Below are 24,171 nucleotides of genomic sequence, written 5' to 3'. Positions count from 1 at the left end.
CATCTCCTGACAAAGGCAGAATATTTCATTTCTCTAAGATGTCTCTCTTTATTTTGCAGTGTGAAAAATTGTGACAAATTATTTTAAAATCAACACTTTAATAGGGGTTCACAATGTATTTGACATTCACAAAGGCCAGAAAATGTGGATATATAGGAGAGGAATACAGATTTTTTTATCATGGGCCAACATGTTATTTTGCCTCTCAAAGCAAAAATTCCTCTTACAATATAGAACAGGGATGAATTTAGGGCTTTATCTTAATGTTTAGCATTATCTAGTGATTCATCTTCTAATATTTATAATTATTTCTCCTTTGATGATTGTTTTAGGCTGGAGAAGTTGGGCTTTTTTGAATTCTCTCTTTCAGCAGTGGAACAGCTGTGGAAATGGAGGATGGGACAAGTAAGAGCAGAAGAAAACAAGCTCTGCTGCAGCTGAACATTCACTGAGGTTCTTGAGAATCAGGAACAGCTCGAGAGAGAGCATCTCTCAAGGAAACAGAGGAACTGAATCACACAGGGAGAATCTGCCACTGCCACTGCCAGTAAAGTCAGAGCAAGTCTTGTGCTGGATGCACATGAGAAACCTCTGGGGATAGACAGTGGCTCTCCCCAAAGGGATTAAAGAACCAGGAGTGAAGTCTACAACCTCTATTATCAGATAATTCTTAAGTGTAATAAAGGGGTGACCTAGTTAAACCACATTCCTGTTCCTGGTGACTCTTTTTTTTGTGGTGTCTGAGATAACAGGGAGATTATTTTGGCATCAGTTTAATCTAGTTAAATAGCTTTACTGAAGATCTTTATCGCTATAAATAATGGAGGTATTTGAAGTATTTGGTTACAATTCTAACTGAAGTTCTCCAACACAATGCTTCTATAGCAATCCTCTTCCTTCTCTCTGTCTCAAGAAAGCTATCAATGTTTTGAACACTTTCCAGCAACAGCTTAAAGGTACAACACCAAAACAAAACAAGCACAACAACAAAACAGTTGCTCAGCTCACTGATGAACATTTTTTAAATATCCATGATATTTAAAGGTATCATGGAACAATGGCAAAGGGGTGTATTCATTTACTCCTCAGTAACCTAAGATGAAGGTAAAAAAGGGAGATACCTAAAAAAGAAAAGAAGTACCCTCTCTTTTCCAAAGCAAACCAAAACCGCCTAAAATTATTTGGAATTCAACATCACCTGCTTTGGTGCAGCACAGTAGGATGAAGTGATAAAAAGCATGAAGCATATCTGCCTATTTATCATATAGATTTTGATGAAAAGTATCCTGGGCAGCTGACTGACCTGAGACACAACTGCATCATGGCCAGAATATATGTGATAACATCTGTTTATAGAGGGTTTTTTAACTATGTGGTTTTTATTTAAACCTTGAATTACTTATAGTGTTGAAGACACAGTGATTTCTACCCATTTGAGAATTTATTTCAAGGATAATCACAATTTCTAGATAACCTCTCAGAAAGCCTGAAGCCTTTTGAAAACACATTTTACAACAGATAAGCAAATAGCTGAACAAGAGGAGGTTAAAAAGAGTCAACAGAATGGACAGATCTTGCTTTATGCAAAGAGCATCTGCTGTCCTCTTTCACAGAATTAAGAAGGCTGGAAACTATATGAAGAGGGGAAACAAAATATATTGGCAGCATATAATATGAGCCAAGCAAATGTGCAGCTAATTCTTAACAACTCCAGAGAAGTAATAAACTTAAATGGAACACATCCTACCTTGTGCAATTGCTGGCACATGTCAGACCTGGCTTGAACACTTCCAAAAGGACATCAGCATAAAACAGTACAAATGAAAATAGTGCCAGTTTTCTGTTGCCATCAAAGTATGAAAAGCAAAGTCTCCCACCTGCTGTTTTAACTGATGCACTAATCTGTCCTTCTCTCGTTTAAGAGCCATTACTTCATCTTGAGTCTTCTTTTTCTTTGAAGCAGACAGCTCAAGCAAGGCAATATTTGCATCTTTTTCACTAATTGCAGCAAGCAAAGCCTCCTGTCTGATAAAATAAAATTAAAATTGTTACATTCTCATTAAAACAGAATATATACTGCTACACCACACTATGTGAGATGTTTCTTTCAATCACTAGGAGAACAGTCACCTACTTTTTGAACACTTTAAATAGCAAACACTGTCAGGTCTAACCAATCATTAAATAAAATAATTAGCCCAAAATTTCTCTTTATAGACTTTTCATTATTTGCTTCATCCACCATTTATCTCAGTCTATTTTACTACAATATGATATCTAACCATAGTTCTGTGAAATGTCTTGCTTTTAAAAATCTTTTAATTTTTTTTGTAGTTCACTTTCCTGAATTACACAAATCTCTTTTGACTTCTGTAGATCATAGAGACCGAATAATAGAAAGCAAAGTGATACAGATAAAACCAATTTTTCCATTATCCTGTTAACTTGGTACCCTAGAGTTCTCAGTGCAGGAATCTCTGGATGTCTTCCTCCAATTTACTCACATGTTTTCCTATGGATTTATTACAATGTGCTGTGTCAACACAAAATATATTTCTAAAAGTAAAGTACAAGTTTTTTGATCTGATTGCTCATGAGAAATCATTTCCTTTGCAATCTTGACCCCTCAGTTTTAGAGGGCAAACAGAATCTTACAGCACTCAGATAAATATGGGATGACACAGACACTCTCAGGGGTACATCACAAATAGTTTGTGAGGACATAAGACAAAGGCAATTTTTTACAATATGCAGTTGAAAGCACAGATCTTGCAGTGTCTTATACCCTAAAATGTTCATGCTCCAGCAAGGCCATAATCTGTCCTCTAATTTCATAAATAAAAGAAATATATTCACCTTCTGCAACATATTCGGAGACAGGCTATGACTTATCAGCCAAGAAAGAGCACATTATACCTGATAGCTTTTAGAAAAGAATATGTTATGGCCTGTGCCTTTTCCCAGAACTATATAAGATCAATCATTAAAAAATAAACATGGATAAATGAATCATAAATTAACCTTAGGCTCCAACTGCTAATAAATGTAAGAATACGGCTCGTGAACTTCATACAGTCAAGGTGAGCTAAAAGTTTGGAATTCTCACAGTCCTTTGCTTGCCAGCAAAAATGTCAAGAAAGTTATTTCACTTTCATTTCAAAGTTCCTAATGTATTAATATAAATATTTATAGGACAATATTTCTGATGGAGTCAAAGAAAAACAACCCATTTATTTTAGGCAAAGTTATGCGACATGGATCAATTTTACATAAACAGTTGCATTTTATTCATACACTTTAATAGTCTCATTTATTATTCTGTCTTGCTCATTCAAATCTCAGTTAAATGATGTTTAAAAGAGAATGCTGTAGGACTCCAACAGCCTTAATGTAAATTATAGTTATGAATTATTTTAAATAATCAATATTACACAAAAAAATATATCAGAGGGGTTGCATATCCATAATGCTAATTTGAAATGACATATAGGTACACTGTTTTTCTATAAACCTCATAAGAATAAGGTTTTATATTTTCATATAAACCTCATAAGAAACCTCATAAGAATGCATAAAAATTGCTGTTTAGTAATTTGTAAAAGTCTGTCAGTTTGTTCATGTGTTGTGCTCAAGTACCTATTCCATAACATTTTCATTAAAATATTAGATTTTTAATGCACCAAAATAGAAAAAAAAAAGTGGTTTGCTTCTCTATTAATATTCTCTGAACTTGCAGAAAGCAAGCAATTCATCATAAAATCATGGAATGGTTTGGGTTGGGAAGGACCTTAAAGCCCATCCAGAGCCACCCCTGCCATGGCAGAGACACCTTCCACTGTCCCAGGGTGCCCCAAGCCCTAAAGTCCAACCTGGCCTTGGACACTGCCAGGGATCCACGGGCAGCCACAGCTTCTCTGGGCACCCTGTGCCAGGGCCTCACCTCCCCCACAGATGTCAGGCATGATAACACAAGTTCTCTGGCAGAAATAAAGGTATTCTGTGACTTTAAAGCCAAAGAAAAGGAAACAGCATATTGGACATAAGCATAGAATATGTTCTTCCAAATTAGATAAGGTTCACTCCTCTGCAGTTTTCTGAGAGCTCACTGTCATAAAATCACAGAGAAAAGTTAGTTAGAATTGTAACAAAGTTCCAGTTATAATGTCTCAAGTTAAACATTAATATACCATCACAAACCTACCTATTTGCATTGTGAGTGTGTTAAAGAAACCTACATCTCAGAATTTCCAAGGTTTTAGAATATATTTAGGTTCATCCTTAAGCTGTGTAGGTTAACTCCATGCCAGCCAGCCCCAATATAATGTCTGCTCTCTAATAGCAAATTCCATAGTAAATACTTGTCACCCATGAGGTTTTTAATGATATATAGTTATTTCACACATATTACAGCTGTAAAAAGCCAAAAATTGAATAAAAGGATTAAATTAAAGGTTGGAAAGGACATGAAGCTATACTGAAATTCTACTCCTCTGAAGTTTAGATCATGTCACTGTCTCTAAATTGGCAGTAAAAACACAAACCTGACGTGTGAGGAAGAAGAGTCAGAACTACTGACTTATTTGGTATCATTTCAACATATGATAATAGGATTCAGTCACATCCATATTTTTTCTACTGCCAGCCAAAATGATCACACATTCTTGTGACCTTAACTGCTCAGCTGTGCAACATTCTCCACTCCATTTTAAAGTAACTGATGAGGTGAAACCTTTCATGGGAGAGGAGAGCCAGTCAACATGCTTTGAAAAATCTGCACTCTGCATTCTGCAACCCCAAATCCACAACATTTTGCAGACCCTAGTATGTATTTTCCCAGCTGATGGGGATTTTCCTATCTTGGGAAAATGCTTGGGAAAATATGTAACCAAACACTTTATTCCAGGAAATCATGACTCATATCAAGCACTTCCAGGAAATGATGGTTCATAGTCATGTGAAATAGCTGCTGTCAAATGACACCACAAGTGGTCCACTGAGACACTCCAAGATTTGAATCAAACCCACAGCACATATATGTTTGAACTGCCCGCCCCTAAAATCATTGCCAACGTATTTTTTAAATCTTTGTAGTAAATTTGAATGGAGCTGGGAGGAGACAAGTGCGTGACACGAGGGTGGGGATTTCTGGGGAAGTGCTTCCCCAGCCACGTGGAATGATAAACACATCAAAAACAAACTCATACTGCCAGCACTCTTGGAGCCACCCAAATGTGAGCCAGCCTCTGCTGAGAAGCTGCAAAGCCTCAGCTATCTGAGAGACAAGGTGTTTTAGCTCGGGCATGGTGCCACACAATGTGCTGATGGCTTCCAGACTGGGGCTGGCTCACACAGCCTGCCCAGGGTGGGCACACCACCTGTCTGCACAGACATATTCCTGCATGTGGCAGCAGATTGCCCATGTTTATTATCATGGATAATCTCAACAGCAATAACCTCAACTATAAGTGGCATTTAACCAGGCATCTGGGTTAACAAGAGGTTGGCATAGCTGCTCTATTCTACCAAATGATATGTCAAGTTGCTTTAATTCTTGTTCATTAACTACTTCTGCTCAGAGGGAAGACAGAGAAGCTCAGAGATTTTATTATTATTTTTCAGAGTACAAAATAAAGATGCAGGTTGTGGCAGAGCACCTGAGGAAAGCCATGTCCTCCTTTACTCCTACATGGCCAGGATCCAGCCCCCACTAAGTCCCTGAAAGACAGAGGTGGAAAAAGATCTTGCCCACACTTGTGAGGAATTGGAAGTGAAGTGATCCAAGCACTTATGAAACTGCCTCTCAGGACAGATCAGGATCTCTGTGTTATCATATCCTATTGATTACATATTGCACACAAGTTTACTCACCTCTGTGAAAATTGTTATGCTAGCCTTTCATCATATTTCAAGTGTCCTATGGAAGAACAAAACCTTATGAACAGAAGCAATTTATTTTAGCTATTCAGCGACCTTGCTAAAAAAATAACATCACTGGTTTTGCAGCAAACATTTGAAATGAGATTATCTGGCCACTAGGAATAAGGTTAAGATGCCAGCAAAGTGGCTGACAATAATGATTTTCTCACCTACAAACACAAAGTAACTTCATTCAAAAATGAAAAGAGGTGGCAAGGTTTCTACCTAAACCTCTCAGGTGAGTCATATACTTCTACTTTGCTGCTTGAAAATGAAACTCATAATGAGTTTTAGTGCTAGAATTTTTGAAAATCAGGATCTGATTTGGCACCAAGAACAACATACAGTCCGATACACTCCCAGCTAACGTGCCTAAGAGTGTAAGCATAATTTATAATTCCTAATTATCTACTGTGTCGGGAAAAAAAATTACTATCCAAATACAGTTCTACAGAGATGTTATCACTATTTGCAGCCAAAATGTCTCCTTATTGTTTAATAAATTATAGCAATAAAATACATTTTAAAATAATTTATTAGAGCAGTGGATTAACTGACATTCTTTAACAGTAATATTTATACAGAGCAATCACTTTTGTTATTAGTAGTTTTTCTCTCTTTTTTTGGCAAACTAATCTGTTATACAAATAACAGGGTAGTATTTTTAACACAAAAAAAAAAAAATCAGTCTAACTTTTCCTGTAAAAGTAAGTAAACCCTCAAATTAAAAAATATATATTAAACCTAACAGCAAATGCTCCACATTGGTAATTATTCTGTCCATGTTTCTTTCACCTGCATAAAGTAATTCCTAGGATTCCCAACTTATATCTTCCACTATAATATGCTGCTTATTGCAAGGAGAGGATGGAAACCTATTCCCTGGAAAAGCAAAGCCTATGAAATGAAATTTCTCCTTCCTGGCAAAGGCTGACTGCAACAACCCACAGCAACCTCAGGCCAAGCCTCCTTAATACAGAGCCAGTGAATACAACAGGCTCTTAATAAGCACACTCACAGCTGGGGCATCTGGGCTGACAGTCCAGGTGCTTCCACTAAGAAGTACTAAGGAAATCTGCACAAAAATCTGATTATACTTAATGTCACTTCATATACAATACCAAAGAACAGATGAAAGAAACACTACCACTCCGATGGCCAGGAATTTACACAAGTTGTGTTCTATCCAAAATTCCCGTTTGTATAATATTTTCATTAACTAATGAATGATGGACTAGAAAATCTATTCGTTACATTTCAATGAGGCTTCAGAATGGGGGGATTTTCATGTGCCATGAAGACAGGAGTAAAATTGGTCTTTCCAAACCAAAGATGCTGTCTAGAAGAGTAAGGAGAAACTACACATTGGTGAATAAGGCAAGTATCATACTAAGAAGTAAAAACAAAAATAGATTGCAAGGCAGGAGTCTTTTCATCTACACAAAAGGTCTTAGCTGAAATAGTGAATCCAGTGCTCTGAAAAATGTGGAAAAAAGACAGAGAAATGATTGATGAGAAAACATCGGGAAAAACTACAATAAATAGTCTTTGAGTGACAACATGGTAATGAGAACCTAAAAATGCTCTGTTAAATTGAAATAGAACTACTTTTTTCTATATTCATGGCACACAGAATAAGAAGCAATGTCCATAAATTGCAGAAGAAAGCAGCAAATTTTTTCCTCCTAATATCTAGCCAAGGTGTAATGATAATGGCCATTCCTCAGTGACAGTCAAATACAAAGAGTCCTTTCCTTGGAGGAATGATCAATTATTAGTCTGATAAGAGAGACAGCTTATAAACAAACACAAAGTATAAAATAATATAAATCTTTTAGTAAAGTCACTGGAAGTAGTGTCAAAGAAAAATCTGAATTAAAAAAAAATACCTTACTTAGGATTAGAATAAGCAGGTGATAGCAAAGTAACTCAATGTAAATGTTATGTAACACCTGAAAAATGCAATCTTGGGGATCTCTAGCAATACACATGCAGAGTTTGCATTTGTGAAAGCATCTGTCCTGGAGTGAAAAAATTACTTAATATGAAAAGGAAGTCTTAGCATACTAGAAGGGAAGATAAGATAATGCAAGAAGAAATAAATCCATGAAAGTCTCTGTTGAATGCCAAACTGAAAAAGTATATTGTATACAGTATTTTATCAAACTTCAGCCTAAACAAATGTCAAATAGAATAATTTTTTTAACAAATATGGGCAACAACTGAGAAAAAAGGGTTGCTCACTAGCATATATTTAGTCAAGATTAACTAAGGATAAAAAAATGTACTAAGAACAGATTTAATAACCCTAAGCTGTCATTCAGCTAGTAGGAGGTATTCAAGATACAGCTAATAAAACACAAAAAAATGGTTCTAACCACCCACAAAAAATCTCAGTAGTATAAAACACTGAAGGATGACCACTAAGATAAATGCTTTCTTTTGAGAGCTGCCTTGCAGTTAACCTTCTTAAAGAGTCTCCCAGAAACCTCTAATCATAATACATTGCATTGCCACTTATCACAGTCAATTTAGAAGTGAGCTCTGTAAACACTCCTGCCTTACTCCCCACCTCTGTTAGTCTAAGAATAATTTTTTGAGCTTTAATAAAAGAACCCATGACAACTTTTTGGGAGGTGGGGTGAGTTCTCAGAAACAGTCCAATTGTAACCTAGCAGAATTCCAAGATTAAGATTTATAGAAACAAGACTTTCTAATGAGAACTTTTACTGCCTTTACTACTTAAGCTGTTCTCCACGAAATACAGAAATGCAATTTAAAAAGTCACTATTAAAGCTAAATCAAGTCAGAAATGTTTGAACTAATGATATACAGTACAACACTCAGCCAGCTTCTTACATGCTAATCATACTGAAGGACAAAAAAAAACCCAGTTCAATCAACTTTTTCACTTTAATTATTGTTTTCTTTCCCTCATGACCCCCGGTATTCAACCTTAAGTTCAGTAGGAGGTGACTAGAGACAGACAGTGATGAGAGATCCTGTTTGAAACAGCTTCTCTCTGTCACTCCCAAAGCAAATAAATGGTTTGTTAAAACATGCTGTTAATCCATTATGGATGTGCATGCATCTTAGAAAATAAACTTCAGAATATTATTGGTATTTTAAAGCTTTTTCTGACAGAAAATTTATCTCTCCAGTTGCTTGACAAAAGCACATTTATAGATTACTCCTTTTAAATGAACAATTATCTTGCACTGTATTCAAAGAACAAACCCCTTTGAAATACTTTCAGAAGACAAAGACAGCATGAAGTTGCATTTTGGGTTGTCTTAGCTCCCTTAACAGCAAACACAGACAACTACTGATGTTCCACAGCCCAAACACACCAAGAAAGGGCTGCTCCAGTAAGTGTGGGACAGAAAAAGGGGGACCTTCTCTTACACACCCACTCCACACTCCAACCCACCAAACTCTTTTCCTCACATTATCCGAGTACCAAATCTTGAATTTTCCATCTGATCAAGACTTCTGCTGGAAGCAGGTGTGAGGATGAAATAGCAATGCTTACACTATGTGAGATAGACAACAAATAGTCTCTGTATTACACCTGTATTCAATTTATATTAGACATAGGTTAGACTAAAATCAAGGAGAAAAAGGGAAGATTCATCTATTCCTAATATGAAAGTTCAGAGTAAAAGGAAAGAAGCAAAAGAGAGGACCTGATTCTGAATAATCTCAGAAGAGTTTCTTGACAAAGCAGCTTCCTTATCCATCTGTGCTTTTCCTCCATTCTACCTCCCCAGAGCCACAGCTCATTACTCCCATAATCATACCTCTACTTACATCTCCCACCTTGCCTTTACATTGGCAATTTTAATTATTCACTTTTTTTTCTCCTTAACAGCAATTTGAAATGTGCATATAGGTCCTTTGTTAAGGAAATAAAACTAATCCAGATTTTAAAAGGCAAAGAAGGAACTTCATGCCCACCTTTTGGGACTAGTTTTCATGTAAGAAGTAGCCACTCAACTGCCCTTTGAATTCTTGGAAGTTTTTCAAACCCTATAACATAGTACTTCTGATGTCTTGATAACTTTTATTTTAGAAATAACAGAAAAGTGAAACAGATGGCCTAGAAAAGACATTGTGAAAGCAATTACAGCAGAGTTTCACAGATCCTGCTTCCATAACCACTGCATTATCAATTCATTCAAACAGGCAGCAGAGCTCACACAGGAGCAGACGTAACAACCTTCAGATTGTGTGAGAAATACAGAGGAAAAAATAATTCACAGCCCTGCAAAGCACAGCAGAAGAAATTAGATGACAATTATTCCTGAGTTTTGCAGCTTTTTACTGGAACTGACTCCTGTTGCTCATTTGGCTTTGATTCTCCACAGGAATGACACCAACACTTGGACAAAATCCCTCTGCCTGCTCTGTGCCACAGCCCAAAAGGGTGCAGAAATGGGGATTGCTGGGAAGAACAAGGGGATCTGAGCACATGGGATTGTGTTACAGCACAACATGGCACTGCACAGGGTCCACCTAAGTTAAACAGGAAAACAAAACTCAGGTAATCTGTCATTGTCAGCCCCCTCATCCTTCAACACCGCTTTTTTTGTTTATAGAAGACAAAGATAAAAGTGCTTTGGAGGAGGAATGGTTTGATCCTTAGAATATAGTTCTTGGTAATGTTTTTGAACTGCCAAATAAAGGTTTAAGAAGGGGAAAAATGTTACCATTAAGAGCTATTCTGGTTGTAATGAATTTGCAGAGAATTCAAAATATTTGAGTCAAAGACACATAAAACTGAGATGCAGAAGTGTGATATTTAAAAAAAACCCACCTTTGTTTTTAACTTTCGTTAATTGTTATCTGTCCTTAATATTGTGTTGAAAACATTCCAAATAACCATTTGTTACAAAGCAGATGGTTATATTAAAGAGTCTGTGGGGCTTTTTCAGCTTTTCATAAATGCTGATCAAGAAGATTATCCACAAAACCAAAAATATACAAAATTCTATTTCCTTCCTTTCAACTGGAAATTAAAGAAAAATAATTCTTTGGTTTTAAAAGAACTCTTCCTTCTTAAGGTCTTCCTTCTACTTGTCACAATTCTACAAAGAACTGCCCTTTGAACAACAAACAATGTAGATCACATTGAACTTGAAAATAAGTGACAAACTGGCTCCATTTTGAAACAAAATATAGAAATCAGTATGAATATATTAGAACTCATGCCTTGAGCTTTACAGTGCATTAGAAGGCAATTTTGACAAATAAAACTGCCTGGGCACCTAGAGAATGAACAGAATGCACACTCTTGGCAGTGCATAATTCATATTTGATAACTGATCTGAGGGCACAGTTGAAATGCTCAGTAAACCCGTGCCATGTAAACCCCACCAGTCACAAATACATGTCAGAGTACACTCTGTATGTGAACCTGAAACCAAGAAACCCCTCAGCACCCTGACACACACTCCCGGAGAAGGCTGATATTCTCCTATTTTAACTATTTAAATTTGGATCTGTGAAGTCAGAAACATTATTACCTTTACTAACATGACGACGTTCATCATTTATTTCTACAAGTGTGCATTAAAAGTCAGATAGTTTAATTTGATTGATACAGGATTGATACCAATTATTACAACTCAACATTTTGATTTTGTAAAATTATGTTTCTGTTAAACTTGCCTGGTATTGCAGGCACAGAAGAAACTTTAACATCTCATTCCTGACAATTTCATTATATCTGAAACTACTGGAACAAGCCACAGAAAACAAGTATTAACACCAATAATCATTGGAGCAAATATTAAAAAAAAAAAAAGTAAATACCTGGATAAAGAAGATAAGTTATTTTTATTTCTTCTCTAACTAGCAGGCCACAATTCCTTTAGATGTGGGATATCTAAAGACCTAATTGCCTAAGAACATTCTATCAGAGAATATTTATTCAAACCCTGCCACCATTACTTTATCTCAGTGGGAATAAAACCCCGAACTTCATTTTTAATCAAATACTGGACACTCAAAATACAGCATATGAAACAAATAACTATAAAATAGAAAAGTATTAGTAAGGACAATGAAAGCCTGGAGTAGGAACAAGATATTTTATTTATAAGGAGAGAGGAAATTAAGCAACAGCACACAAATATTTCTCTAATTAGTATCTTAAAAGATTGAGAATGAAAGAGATAGGATACCACATGATGTTATTTAATTATATGACTTCCCTGCTAATGGAGCTGTTCACAAGCACTGCCAGAAGCATGAAGACCTCACATGATTCAACTTTGCATAAAGAAGTTTCCTCATTGATCTTCTTTGGTGGGTTAACTGTTTGAAAATCTGTTTCTGACTAAGGAGACATTTTAGAAAATGCATATGTAGAGTCTTGGAGCTCTGAAATAACCCACTCTGGCTCACAGTGAAGACACTTTGAGCTGACTTTCTCAAAGCCGCATCTGATCAGGTTTAGAGCCCACAGGATGGATGTTGGAATGGCATTCAGGAGTCAGCACAGTAGAAATAACAGAACTGAGATATCTTAATATAGTTCCATAATGAACTGTAGCATGTTTAGTCTTGATAAACAACTTCTTACACATCATACCAAACTAACACATGAAGTCCTTGTTGATTTCAGGAACATTTCTGACAGTCTTCAACAAAACTTCTTAAACTGAAGGACTTTTATTCCAGGAAAAAAGGCTTTGCTTTTGTGCTAAGATCAAGTTGGTTCAAATTCTGCTACAAAAATGGATAATAAAATCACTTAATCCATAAACTACACTGGTTACTGAAAATCAGTACCAGATGATACCTTTGAAATTATTAAAATCAGTGAACTAGAATTAAAAAGCTACATGGCTCTTACTGTTTGTTGGTTGGTCAATAAAACTGGTGTTTCTTTCTTGTCAATATTTTATCTATCATCTCTCTCCACTGTTAGAACACTTCCTTCTCAAGCTATCAGCCAGGTCTGTGTCAGAAACTCACTGGTCTACTTGGGTATTCTCATTATATGTAACAATAACTTAGGAGAATCATCCTGGGAGAAGAGGGTATTGAGACTGTTCCAGAAGCAGCTACCAAACAGGTCAGACAGCAAAATCAGGTTTCCTCAGGGATACAGTCCTACAAGAGTCATGTTTGCAAGAACATTTGAATTAATAAAAATTGCTGAATTTCTACAGTGGCTATGGTACAAAAATCTATAAATTCCTTCCAAAAGATAAGACATGGACTGTCCATCTAACAAAAATCAATAGTGCTTTTGGAAAGAAAACCAAATTCAGCAATTAAAAAAAAAAAAACACCTCTTTAGAATTAAATAGAGAAATAGAGGGCACGTTCTGGGGACTCTGCATGCCCATGTAGATTTTTTTTAAACTATGTACAAAGTTGCACTTACTGCAACCATGGATAAGCTCTAGAATCCATGACAAAAAAAAAAAATATTTCTGAGCAGGATTTTGAACATTACCTGAACCAACAGCACATCTGGAAAGAATTGTGGCAGAATCAGCCTAAGTAGTTGCTATGGAAAATGCTGGCTGAAATTGCTATCCGGGTGGCCTTGTGACTCACACAAATAATGTGATCCATTTTCAGATGAGCTGTCACTAGAAGGAGGAATGCTAATAGAAGTGCCATTGCTATGAGAAATAAAACAGCAGCTGTTAATTTCTGCAATGAGCCCAGATTCAGTACAGGTGGGAGGAAATGATGGCACCTCAGCTGCTCAAAGAAGCCAGAAGCAACCAAATCAAAGTCTAGATACAATAGTAGGTTTAGGATTTTTTCCCTGCTGCACAAAAAAGACCTCCTTAGCCACTACAACTCAGCTCTGCAGGCACCTCTGCTGCTGAGTGTGCACTGCTATACAAAAGACAATGCACACTCTCAGAACACAAAATTACGTGAAATATTCTAGACATTACTTTAAAGCATATGAGAACCATGCTAGCTGGCTCCAACAATACTTTCCCAAATATGAAAGTAACACAAAAACTTGCCAAAAAGACACTGAAAGAGAGAATGCAGTATTATCCTTTCTGGACTAGAGGATTAAGCAAAAAAACCAAAAATTCATGTCAGGATCGAGCACAAAGAAATTTTATCTACATCTGCCTTACTTTTTTCCAAAAAAAAAAAAGAGAAAGGCATGCAGGTTATTATTGTATTAATTACAAAACCCTGGGATTTAACAACAGAAAACAAAGTTCTAGTTAACAAAAAACTGAGGTATTTTTAAATGTAGGAAAGACTATGTAAAATAAAAATATTTAAACTACATTCAAGTATTAAAAACTTGGCAAAGACATAGTTGGTTTGTTTCTTCTACTCATTTTAAAGCTACCTTTTAAACACTGCCCATGGTTCTACAGTTGACTTCAGCTTATCCTTGAGGCAGAGATTGGTAATATACGGAGTACAAAGGAACAAAGTTTCTCCCCAAATTACTTCCATGCTTCTGAACATTAGTGGAAGTTACTCTGTAATGAACAATTACTAACAGCTACAATTGTTTGGGAGGAACAGAGCCCATATGATGTTTATAAAGGCTGACATATTCAGTTCACATTCACAGGAAGCAGAGTAGCTTGAAGCAAGAGAGCTGAGCAAGGAGCTCATCACATCAGTGCTGACTACCTAAGTGAAAAGCAAATCAGCAAAGAGTATGGGAACACAGTCTCACATGTGTTGACAATAACTCCAAATATGTGTTCTAAGAAAACACTGTCTCAGACACTCATATAATAAAGAAATTTATTTTTATTTCTCTGTAATCACACACGCAGAATATAACAGAAGGAGGAACTGCTAATAGGTATTTCCTCAATAGCTATTTTTTCAACAGGAACAATAACTCTTACTGGGTATAATCATATCCTGGTGTTAGCCAGTGAATTTTTTGATGGATCTGGAATACTAAATAGAGATTAATTTTTTAGTTCTTTCCATTTGACTGGAAGCAAAAAAGTTTCCATCCTTTTTGCATCTGAAAATCTCTTAGGGAGTAATGTCCCACTGAGTGATCCAACTTGACGCCCTGCCCGTTCTCAGCCCCCTTCTGCTCCCACCTCTCTTCTGTCTTAGCCACTTCCACTTAATCTCAGTACCAGCAGCTCCTCTGCTCCCTGCAGCTGTGCCAGCACGGTCACTGGGCCAGGAAGGTGGCTGGCTTGGAATCTCTGCCCCATGCACCCCAACAGCCCCAGCTCCAGCCAGCTGATGCATGGACAATTGATGAACAAACTGCATAAACCTAAAACCTACCTGGCAGAGCTCATCAGAGCAGTTTACTCTCTCTAGTGCCTCATCATTAGGTTTGTGTCATTATCTGGTAACTAAACCAGCTGTCATAATGCAAAATTTATTCATTTTACTAAATGAATAAATCAGACCACAATCAAAATCTGCTGAAAACAATACCCAAAGTTTAACAGTGTATTTAAAAATTACCAATTCTTGAACTGAGAGATGGGCAGAACCCCAACTGTGTCCCCAACTCCTTTCCAGAAACATCTTAAATTCTCCAAGGACACAAGCATATGTTTTGATTGTGGAGAGAGGCCTAAGTTTTTCAAGTAATAGAACAGAGACTCGGGAACTATTTCCAAGTCCGCAAAGAAATGATTACTGACAATGGATACTGCCCCTCACTGGCAATTTGCTTAAGATGTTGATAAAATTTACTAGTTAAAAAGCGGTGGCATTCATTTTCTCAAGATTGATTACCTTAAATTAATATATTCCAGCAGTGAAACCTCAGCTGCTGCAGGAGAGGAGAGAAGCTACCAAAAGAAAAAACAGCATTTCCCAACATTTAATGACTCACAGATCAATTTTCAGTTGTCACTTTCAAGGTGATCTATTGTTCTTTAACATACAATTACAAACCCACCAATTTGAAATTATTTCATAATGTACATAGCAAAATATGTGCCTACATATTCTTAAAAAACCTGTAACTTCAGCGTAATTGATTTAAAAAATGAAGTTATTGAAAAACATTCAATATATCCCCATAGATCCTTTCTGCACAGAAACTGAAGTGGTGAGAAATCTTTAAAGGGCCATAAAACTCTTGGACTGAGTTTATTGTTGTTTATTCCAATCAGGTAAGACCACAGTTCAGGAAATCCTAATCAAGAAAATATTTTAAGTAAATCTCATTAGTCATAGGCTGTGTCAGTAACCAGCACAAAGTCACTGCTTCCAGGTGTTGTGTGATTATAACCCAATAATGAACAAAACCATCTCTCTCAGGAGCCAGACAGCTCACCTGAGCAGAATGTCCACACTGAAACAGGGAACAGGAGAGCTTGCTGGCAGGTTTTAGAGCAACAGGTAAAACTCAAACACGAGAAACACAAGTCCTTTGCTCCTTGCTTGATCTGTCAGTGGCCCATGGACCTGTGAAAATGCTCTCCTGCATCTTCATGAGCCCTAACCACAGCAATGCACGAGCTACTCAAGTACTGCAGAGCTTGAGGTAAGGATTAAGTTTCATGTTGCTCCTGCCAGGAATCCCCAGAAAAAATTATCAGAATGTGTCTTCTGAGTATAATAAAATAGAGATATTGAGAATTCCAGGCATGGGTTTTTTTCCTATTCAATACAGACAAGCAATAGTATAGCTTACTAAACCACAGCAACCCTCCAGAGTAAAAAAATCCAGCTGCTAGATTTGGTCCAAGTCTAATTCTGAAAAGGGACCCCAAGGACTCTAGTCCTCATAAGGTCACCATGTGGTATCAATTGGCCTAAAGTGCCTTTCCAAGCACCTTTTTTTGTCAAAGATTCCTGGTTCCCCATGCTCCATGCAGCCTGCACAGCTGGCGCACATTATTCTTCAGCTCATCCAGACTGGGGGCCTGGTTTTAACAAGGTCACAGGATCAGAGGGCACAGCAACTCTCTCCTATCTCATATACTCTAGAGTTTCCTTCCTGTGGAAGTTAAACATAAAGGTGAGTTGATGGGATTACTTACAGATCTCATCCTGCCATCCCCTTCAGAATCTCCCTTCACAGACTTTCAGCACTGTCCATCAACAAGAGATGCTCTTGGAGGAGTGCAAAGCTCTGTTTTAAGAAAACATGTATTTCCAGGTGCCAAGGAAAAGACCACATGTGTCCAATTCATCCCAGTTCTGGCTTTGTCCTTCCCTTGCCAACTCTCCACAGAAGGTGCACCTCATGTGAAACTGGGAAGGCAGTGTGTCCATCAACAGACCCTCTCCTACCAAGAGGTTCTCACTCTGGACAAGATTAGTTTAAATGAAAAATACAGCCAGCCTACCAAGGACACCTGAGTGCATAAAGCCTGGGGACTGTAGAGACTTTGGCAATACAACAGCAGAGGTGCCAGGGTCAGAGCTTAAGTGTGAATCAAAGCAGCCCTAAGTCAAGCAGCTGCTTCAGATTAGCATCACCATGGGCATTACGTTATTTCAGAGTCCTTCCCTGATTTCTTTTGCATGGTGGGATGACATGGGCCTAAATGACACACTTGAATAACCAGAACATCTCTATTGCATTCATCAGGAAAAAGTGAACCCTATATTTAGGAAAGACATCCTTAGCTGCTCTAGCTACTAATGACATTTGTTTAAAAATGAAATGTACAACACATAAAACAAATAGATATTTCCAGTGAAACTCTCAGTACTTTTACTTTCCAAACACCATTTCCATTGTACTCCCACTAGCAAATGTTTACACACCGTATCTCAATCCAGAAAAACAACAGAGATTACAAAGAATTTCTCAAACATGGCTGCCATTCTCTCCAGTGTAGATTTGGCCAAACTTTCTGTATAAATTTGGTATTATTGAGTTTCATTTCTTTTTAATTTTTAAAAATTTTGAATCTGAGGAAGATTAAGTCATAATATTTATAGGCATTCATAAAATATGCAAATCCACAAAAGGAAACAAAATTTAAAACTAGTTTGAAGGCTCTGATGACAATTATATTGAAAGAGTTAATTACAGCCCAAACCAAGGACTTCTGTAAGCTGCAAATTTACAGTTCCTTAGAAATGATGAGACTCACAACTGCAGTAGTGAAAATATTATTGCTTCTGTAAACTCCAAGCTCAAGTATAAAGTAGATATGTAATCTTCAACTCCCCAAACACTCCAATTTGGCCACTATAGATGCTGTTTTACATTTCCAAACATTTTCCCCTGTCACTACTTTTTATACTTCAGTTCTCAGGTTGTAAGTATTTGTTACTTGCAAAGCAACTCCTTTTGAACGCAGAATCATGGGAGGCATTTGTTACTAACTGCTAATGCAGCCTGCCAAACAAAAACTCCCTGCTGGTGACATGACCACCTAGTGACCTCTAAAAATGTTTTAACAATGTGAAAAATATCTCCCTCTTGTAGGAAACAGCAATTTTTTAAATTAAATGTACATTGAATGTTCGCTTACATACAGATAAATGGTATTCAGAGTCACCTTCTCTGTTTCCAATTTCAATCTTTTGAAACCCAGCCCAAACCTAAATAAATAAACGTTGATACTAAGAGGAAACTAAGAGCTCAAGAGCCTTGTGATTTCACAAACAGCTTTTTTCCATTTTCTAAAATCTAAACTTCGAGCCAGACATAGAACAGGTAATGAAAAGAAACAAGTTTGGCAGCTCCTATGTGGGTCTAAGCTGAAAATATGTCAGGCAAAAATAAGTGGCTATAATTTGGCAGATTTAAAGTCTTTAAAAGTTTGCAGCTTGCTGAACTGATTTTTTTTTTTAGTATGTAAAATTTGCAAATTGAAACACTATAACTGTGTTGAAAAGTGACTGTTACATAATGCCCCCATAACCAAGCTTTTAAACATCATTTTACCACCACCTATTCCTCATGCAATAGCATCACAAAGAGAAAAACAAATTAGGATATCTGCTAATATGATAATGAACACCTAATGCTTAAATTTGCTATATTTCTTTAATATTCATCGAGGGCATTTTTTTAAAGTTACCGGGACACTGACAGCTTTCAAGGAAGCACTTTTCAGATAGTTATATGTCATTCATTTACTTCTTTCATATTTAGAAGACACCGGATTAAAAATATACTGCTACTTGATAAGCTTTTTAACAAAATATAGGTTTCTGGAATATTAACCTGTAATTACCTCAGATCATTCATGAAGAACAAATTTGCCAATCTTACTCCATCAACATTTATGATTTTTATCAAGAATAATAAACTAGCTGAGGTACAAGCCTTGAATCTCTCTCCTACTCACAACCCTTTGTCCCTCTGATCCAGTAGTGTATCAGGCTAAGCCAGGCTTAGCAGGCTGATGCCACAAGGCAGAGCAAAGCCACAGCTCCTTCCCGGGCTTTGCCACAACTGCACACAACTTCAAGCACGACATGTAAATTCAAGTCCTGTTAAAAAAAATTCTTCACCTTCTCCCATATTAAGAATGAAAAGTCAGAAAAGCTGAGACACCAGAGCTAAACAGCTGAAATACTGACATCACAAATAATCCAGAGGAACTTCCTACAGATTTTGAGCACATTGAGTAAAGTCCTTGTTACACCACCATGTTACATCAGTGCACAAGGGCATGCATTGCTGATGTGTGGCTTTCAATAACTTTATACTGCGCTAATTAGCAGTGATATCTGTAAAGCATGGATAATTTTAATGGAGTCAGGAAGGACACTCTAGTGCTATAGGAGAACTTTTTATCTAGATAAAATTCTAATTCTGCATATAACATAATCAGCAACATCCACAAGTTTTACATGCAGCTAGAGTGTGTAGCTACTAACAGCTTTTAGGGGAAGAACTCCTATAAGGAGTTACTAAATTTTACTTCTAAACCTTATTCATAAGCTACAGGGTATGTCTGCTTGATTCTCCCTCTGTTCCAAAGGAAAAAGTGTCATTTACTCTTCTAGAATTGCAGGAACTGCCAAAAAGTAAAACGATACATTTCAGGTTCTGAGTACCAGCACAGAATGCTCATCACTAGAATGAGACCCAAGGCATTGAATTATTTCTCATCTTTGACCCTGACCAAATGCTGCTGTTATTTGGGAAGCCTTACCCTGGTTCCCAATGTGTCTGGAAGCAATCTGGAGCAAGGTGTTCTCCATTCAGAACCTCTCTTAGCTAATATTCACTAACAGACATCTGATATAGACAGCAAGATAACTACACTTCATCTCCTTCAAATCAGAGGCAAGACACACTTGTGAAAAAAAAATCATAAACTAATTTAAAAACAAAGATAATCCTTGTACTTCATTACTTTTGTACTTATGCAGAATCTTCTGATTTATGTGAAGTGATGCCCTTTTGATCCTCATACAAGAACATATTCCCAGAGCTAATTCTCACCTGTAATTTTGGTTAAAAACCTGTAATTGCTTTTGTAGGCAATGTACAGAGAGGTTTCCATTAATGTTCCTTGAATCAGATCTCCAGCTGGGACACATTTTGTAAATTCCACTAAAAACACAGGGAATGTCCTAGTTCAAACTTATTGGTCTGGTACATAAACCTTGCACTGAGTCAAACTACCTCACATTAAAATTATAAAGATGTTATGATGATTGTTGGGATTGTATTTATTGATGCAAAATTATAAAAATAAAGCCCATTTTGATGGTTTTGTCAACTTACTAATATGTTTTATGCGGGTTTTTTTCTCTACAGTGTTTCTTTATGGGTTTCATAACAAACTGAGGGCAAGACATGTCTCAAATTCCATCTCCAAGTAACAGATTACTGACTCTCTGCTTAATACATTATATGGTTTTATTCAGCCTGCTACGACTACTGCACAGGAAGAGCTACTCAAAATTTTCTTTCTTCTTTTTTCTTTTTTTTTTTCACAACAGTGGGAGACATGCCAGCTGGGACATTTTAAGTCTCTTTCATTAAAAAAAGGTTAAGGTCAAAATAAGTATGATAAACATGGTAGTTCATCTTCTCAAAACTCAAGATGAAAGACTAAACAGAAGAGAATATTTTAACCTCACTAACTGTAAAATGTATTTTTTTTTCCTTAATGCATAATTAGAAGCAAAAAAAATTTTGCCATTAACTTTTTTCTTTAAATGTATTCAGTAGTTAAGTTAAGAACTATATAACTATTATATTTATTATGTGTTTTCAATGATCTAGATGACTGACATTTTCAAGTTTTATGGAGGATTATGCAGAGTAAAAACACTAAAAGAGAAAAGAAATGCATTTTCCCATGGTAAATGGAAAAAAATTAAAAGAGAATCCACATTGTGTTTTAGTTAAATTTGTTGTCCACTGTGTAAAAATTTCCAAATGTTGTCTTTGAGATCCTTTAATGTAATACTATACCAAAATAAAGTAAAACTATATTTAAATACAGTAAATCCATATACTTTGGTTTCTTAAACTAAACTACTTTGTTATAAGAACACTAAAATATGTTTTCACTCACTTTCTCAAAGAAAAAAACAGCCCAAAGGTTATCAGATGAATGGGGACAATAGATTAACTTCCAAAGAACTATATTCTGTTTCTTGTAAAAGAAAAGTAAATTTATAGCACACCAAGCTTTTATTCCCAAGAGAATATAATAGCTGGAATGTGAAAGTCTAAAACTGGCAACAAGTAAAGCTGGTCAAAGTATAAGTAATGAAACTTGAAACGAGGCAAAGAGATTTGAGAGGTTAAAGGGAGATAGGGTAGAAAGCTCACAAGGCAGACCTGTTCTCCCTCAAAACCTTAAGAAAAATCTTCAGTACAGCAAAAGCAGCATGGGTTGCATAAATTTGAAGTGACAGAGCCTTTTGGACTATGGTGTTATTTAAAGTGGAAGAATTTTTGGGGGTGGCAGGGACCCACAGAACACTACAGAGGGGCAGCTTTCTGCCCAGCCTTAAGGGTTAAAATGAAAGGAGAAATATCAAAAAGACCATATTAAAACAACTTTACCTCGAGGACTGGTGCAGTGAATTACCCATGGAGAGACAGAGATGAAAAAAGGCTCAACTAGCTGTTTTCCAAAAAGAATGCCACTCAACTCCTCAGTTAACCCAATATAGATTTTTTTTTTTTTGGTACTTCTTTAGATCATTAAAAAATGAAATTACAGAAGCTTTAACAGATCTACTGATTGTTCTTAATGGATAACACAAGTTATGTGGCATCAGTGGGTACAATGGTTGGCACCAGTGGGTACAATGGGAACAACCTGGGATGGTTGCCACTGTAGAAAGTGTAAAGTCAGGTAAGAATTTAGTCTGAAGTGCCCTCTTGGGCTAATTACTGTGATGGGCTCAACATGAGGCTAGTGCAGAAGCAGCAATCCACTTATCAAATCCTGTATTTTAGAAAAAGATACTTATACCAATACTCTGTGAGCTGCACTCTCTGTCTGCCAACATCTGGGTGAAACTCAAAGTTCTAGTTTTGATCCACAAGGTCTTAAATGGCTTGGCACTGCTCCCTTAGAAGATTCCCTCCCCTCGTGCTGGGCAGCTTCAGAGACCTGGTGTGAGTGCAGTGCCAATGGAAGAGTGAGGGTCTGGAGGCAGCAGGGAAAAAAGAGGAATAGGGACAAAGAAAGGAGGGGAAAAACTGCACATCTCAATGTGAACCAGTCCATGAGGGTATGTTTCAAGGACCATCACTTGAACCGAGTGCCTGATTTCCTAGTCATGACTGCTCAATGAACACACTAACTACTGGCAAAAATTCAGCTTTTGACTTCATAAGTGTTGAAATTATTCTGAGGTTTTCTTTATTCCTTGGCTTCACATTTGGCGTTTCCTTAAAAAATGATAAAAAAGTACTTTGAGGGGTACATAATTTTTTAAGCCATCATTACACAGCTAAATAACAAAAAATAATATCAAGTCCTTATGTTTTCACATGGTGTCTTAAAACCATAGTAAAAGTCAAATGTATGTTATTAAAAATCTGTATTTTTATTAGTGCTTAAAGCACACCTTACACCCAAGCCCATTCAAGTCTCTGCATTCAGTGGTGCTGCTCTGAATTTGCTGCTTTAAGGCTGAAGCATTTAGTGTAAAGAGAGATATTCAGATATAAAATAAATTACAAAGCAGCAATTTCCAGAGAAAGGGCATGTTCACAACAGCAATAAAAAAGGCTTACAGATTTTTGTAACAGAATGTTTGGAATGGTAAATGAGTAGAACACTGATGTTATGACTGTTTGAAAGACACACATCCCATAATGCTTTTGCACACTTGGCATCCAGCTTTTCCCTTAGCATAGAAGCAGCTAAAAGGTACCGATCAGGATGAGGAAAAGTAGCCATAAAATTCAGTAGCTATTCAATATATGATTGTACAGTTTTCACATATTCCCTGAAGGAATGAGAGCAAAAGCCTGCTGTGCAGTTGGAACACAGCTCAGTTATGAGACTACTGTACTCAAGCAGGGGCTAAAGCCTGGGAGATGTCCCTCAGGAAACCCCTACTAAATACTCCTCTGTGATTTAATCTAGTTAGCCACAGGGTGTCAACACTGGTCCACACAGAGGCAGGCTCACTAAATTTGTATTTGCCAGTTCAAAAATAAATCTTAAATAAAACAATCTAGAAATAACAGTTTGAACAATTTGACACGTACAATAAACATATGGAATGACTTACAAGAGAAGGAGACTGAAGCACAGAGCAAAAGTGAGTTCAGGAGACACCCAGTCCTGTTACTCAAACAAGCAGTGAAAAGGAAAAAAATTCATTTTGCTTAATGCCAATAGGACCAGGTACATGTCTCAGACAAACAGAGTTTAGATAATAGGGAAAAAGAAAGATTAGGATAAATGGAAAAGAGCATCAGGAATTTTTTTCACCCACTTATACTGGTGTTCTCCAGATTCGTTTCCCAATGACATCAAGAACCCAGCTTCTTTTCTTTTTCAAAGCTGATCATACTATTAAAATTGCAATTGCACAGCCTATGTGCAGCTAATTAATCTGCAATGCAAAATCATCCAAAAGTTCCATTTTACTGATCTCATGCATGTAAGATGGCAGTACCCTCTTTACTCTTACTCTTTATTGAGCAAGATGTCTACATTTAGCCAAATGCACTAAAAATAGCTGTTCACCTCTAAAGCTTATTAAATCCTCAGGTTTGCTTTTTACACATCACCTTCTTTCAAATCTATTGAATCTGTGCTATGAATTAATAATGCAGGAACAACGTGTATATTTGCATATTCTACTTTAATAATAGAGAACAACTGTGATAAGCAAAAGTGCACTAGATAAAAT

At 36.7% G+C, this 24,171-nt stretch overlaps 1 protein-coding gene across 15 annotated transcripts in view; it reads right to left on the bottom strand.

Moving 5' to 3' along the window:
* ERC2 (ELKS/RAB6-interacting/CAST family member 2) overlaps positions 1 to 24,171 on the bottom strand; it is a 418,139-nt gene that overhangs the window by 134,609 nt on the left and 259,359 nt on the right. For all 15 annotated transcript variants that reach the window (XR_005258403.1, XR_005258404.1, XR_005258405.1 and 12 more), the window contains one exon: positions 1,878 to 2,025. Coding sequence is in view for 1 of the 15 variants with exons in the window: in XM_038149364.1 (XP_038005292.1) it covers positions 1,878 to 2,025 (148 nt within the window). In the remaining 14 variants the exon portion in view is untranslated. The remainder of the gene's footprint in view (positions 1 to 1,877; positions 2,026 to 24,171) is intronic.

Source organism: Motacilla alba, chromosome 12, assembly GCF_015832195.1.
Source record: "Motacilla alba alba isolate MOTALB_02 chromosome 12, Motacilla_alba_V1.0_pri, whole genome shotgun sequence".
Classification (NCBI taxonomy): Eukaryota; Metazoa; Chordata; class Aves; order Passeriformes; family Motacillidae; genus Motacilla; species Motacilla alba.
Note: the sequence above shows the minus strand (reverse complement) of the source record. Positions and strands in the feature narration are given on the sequence as shown.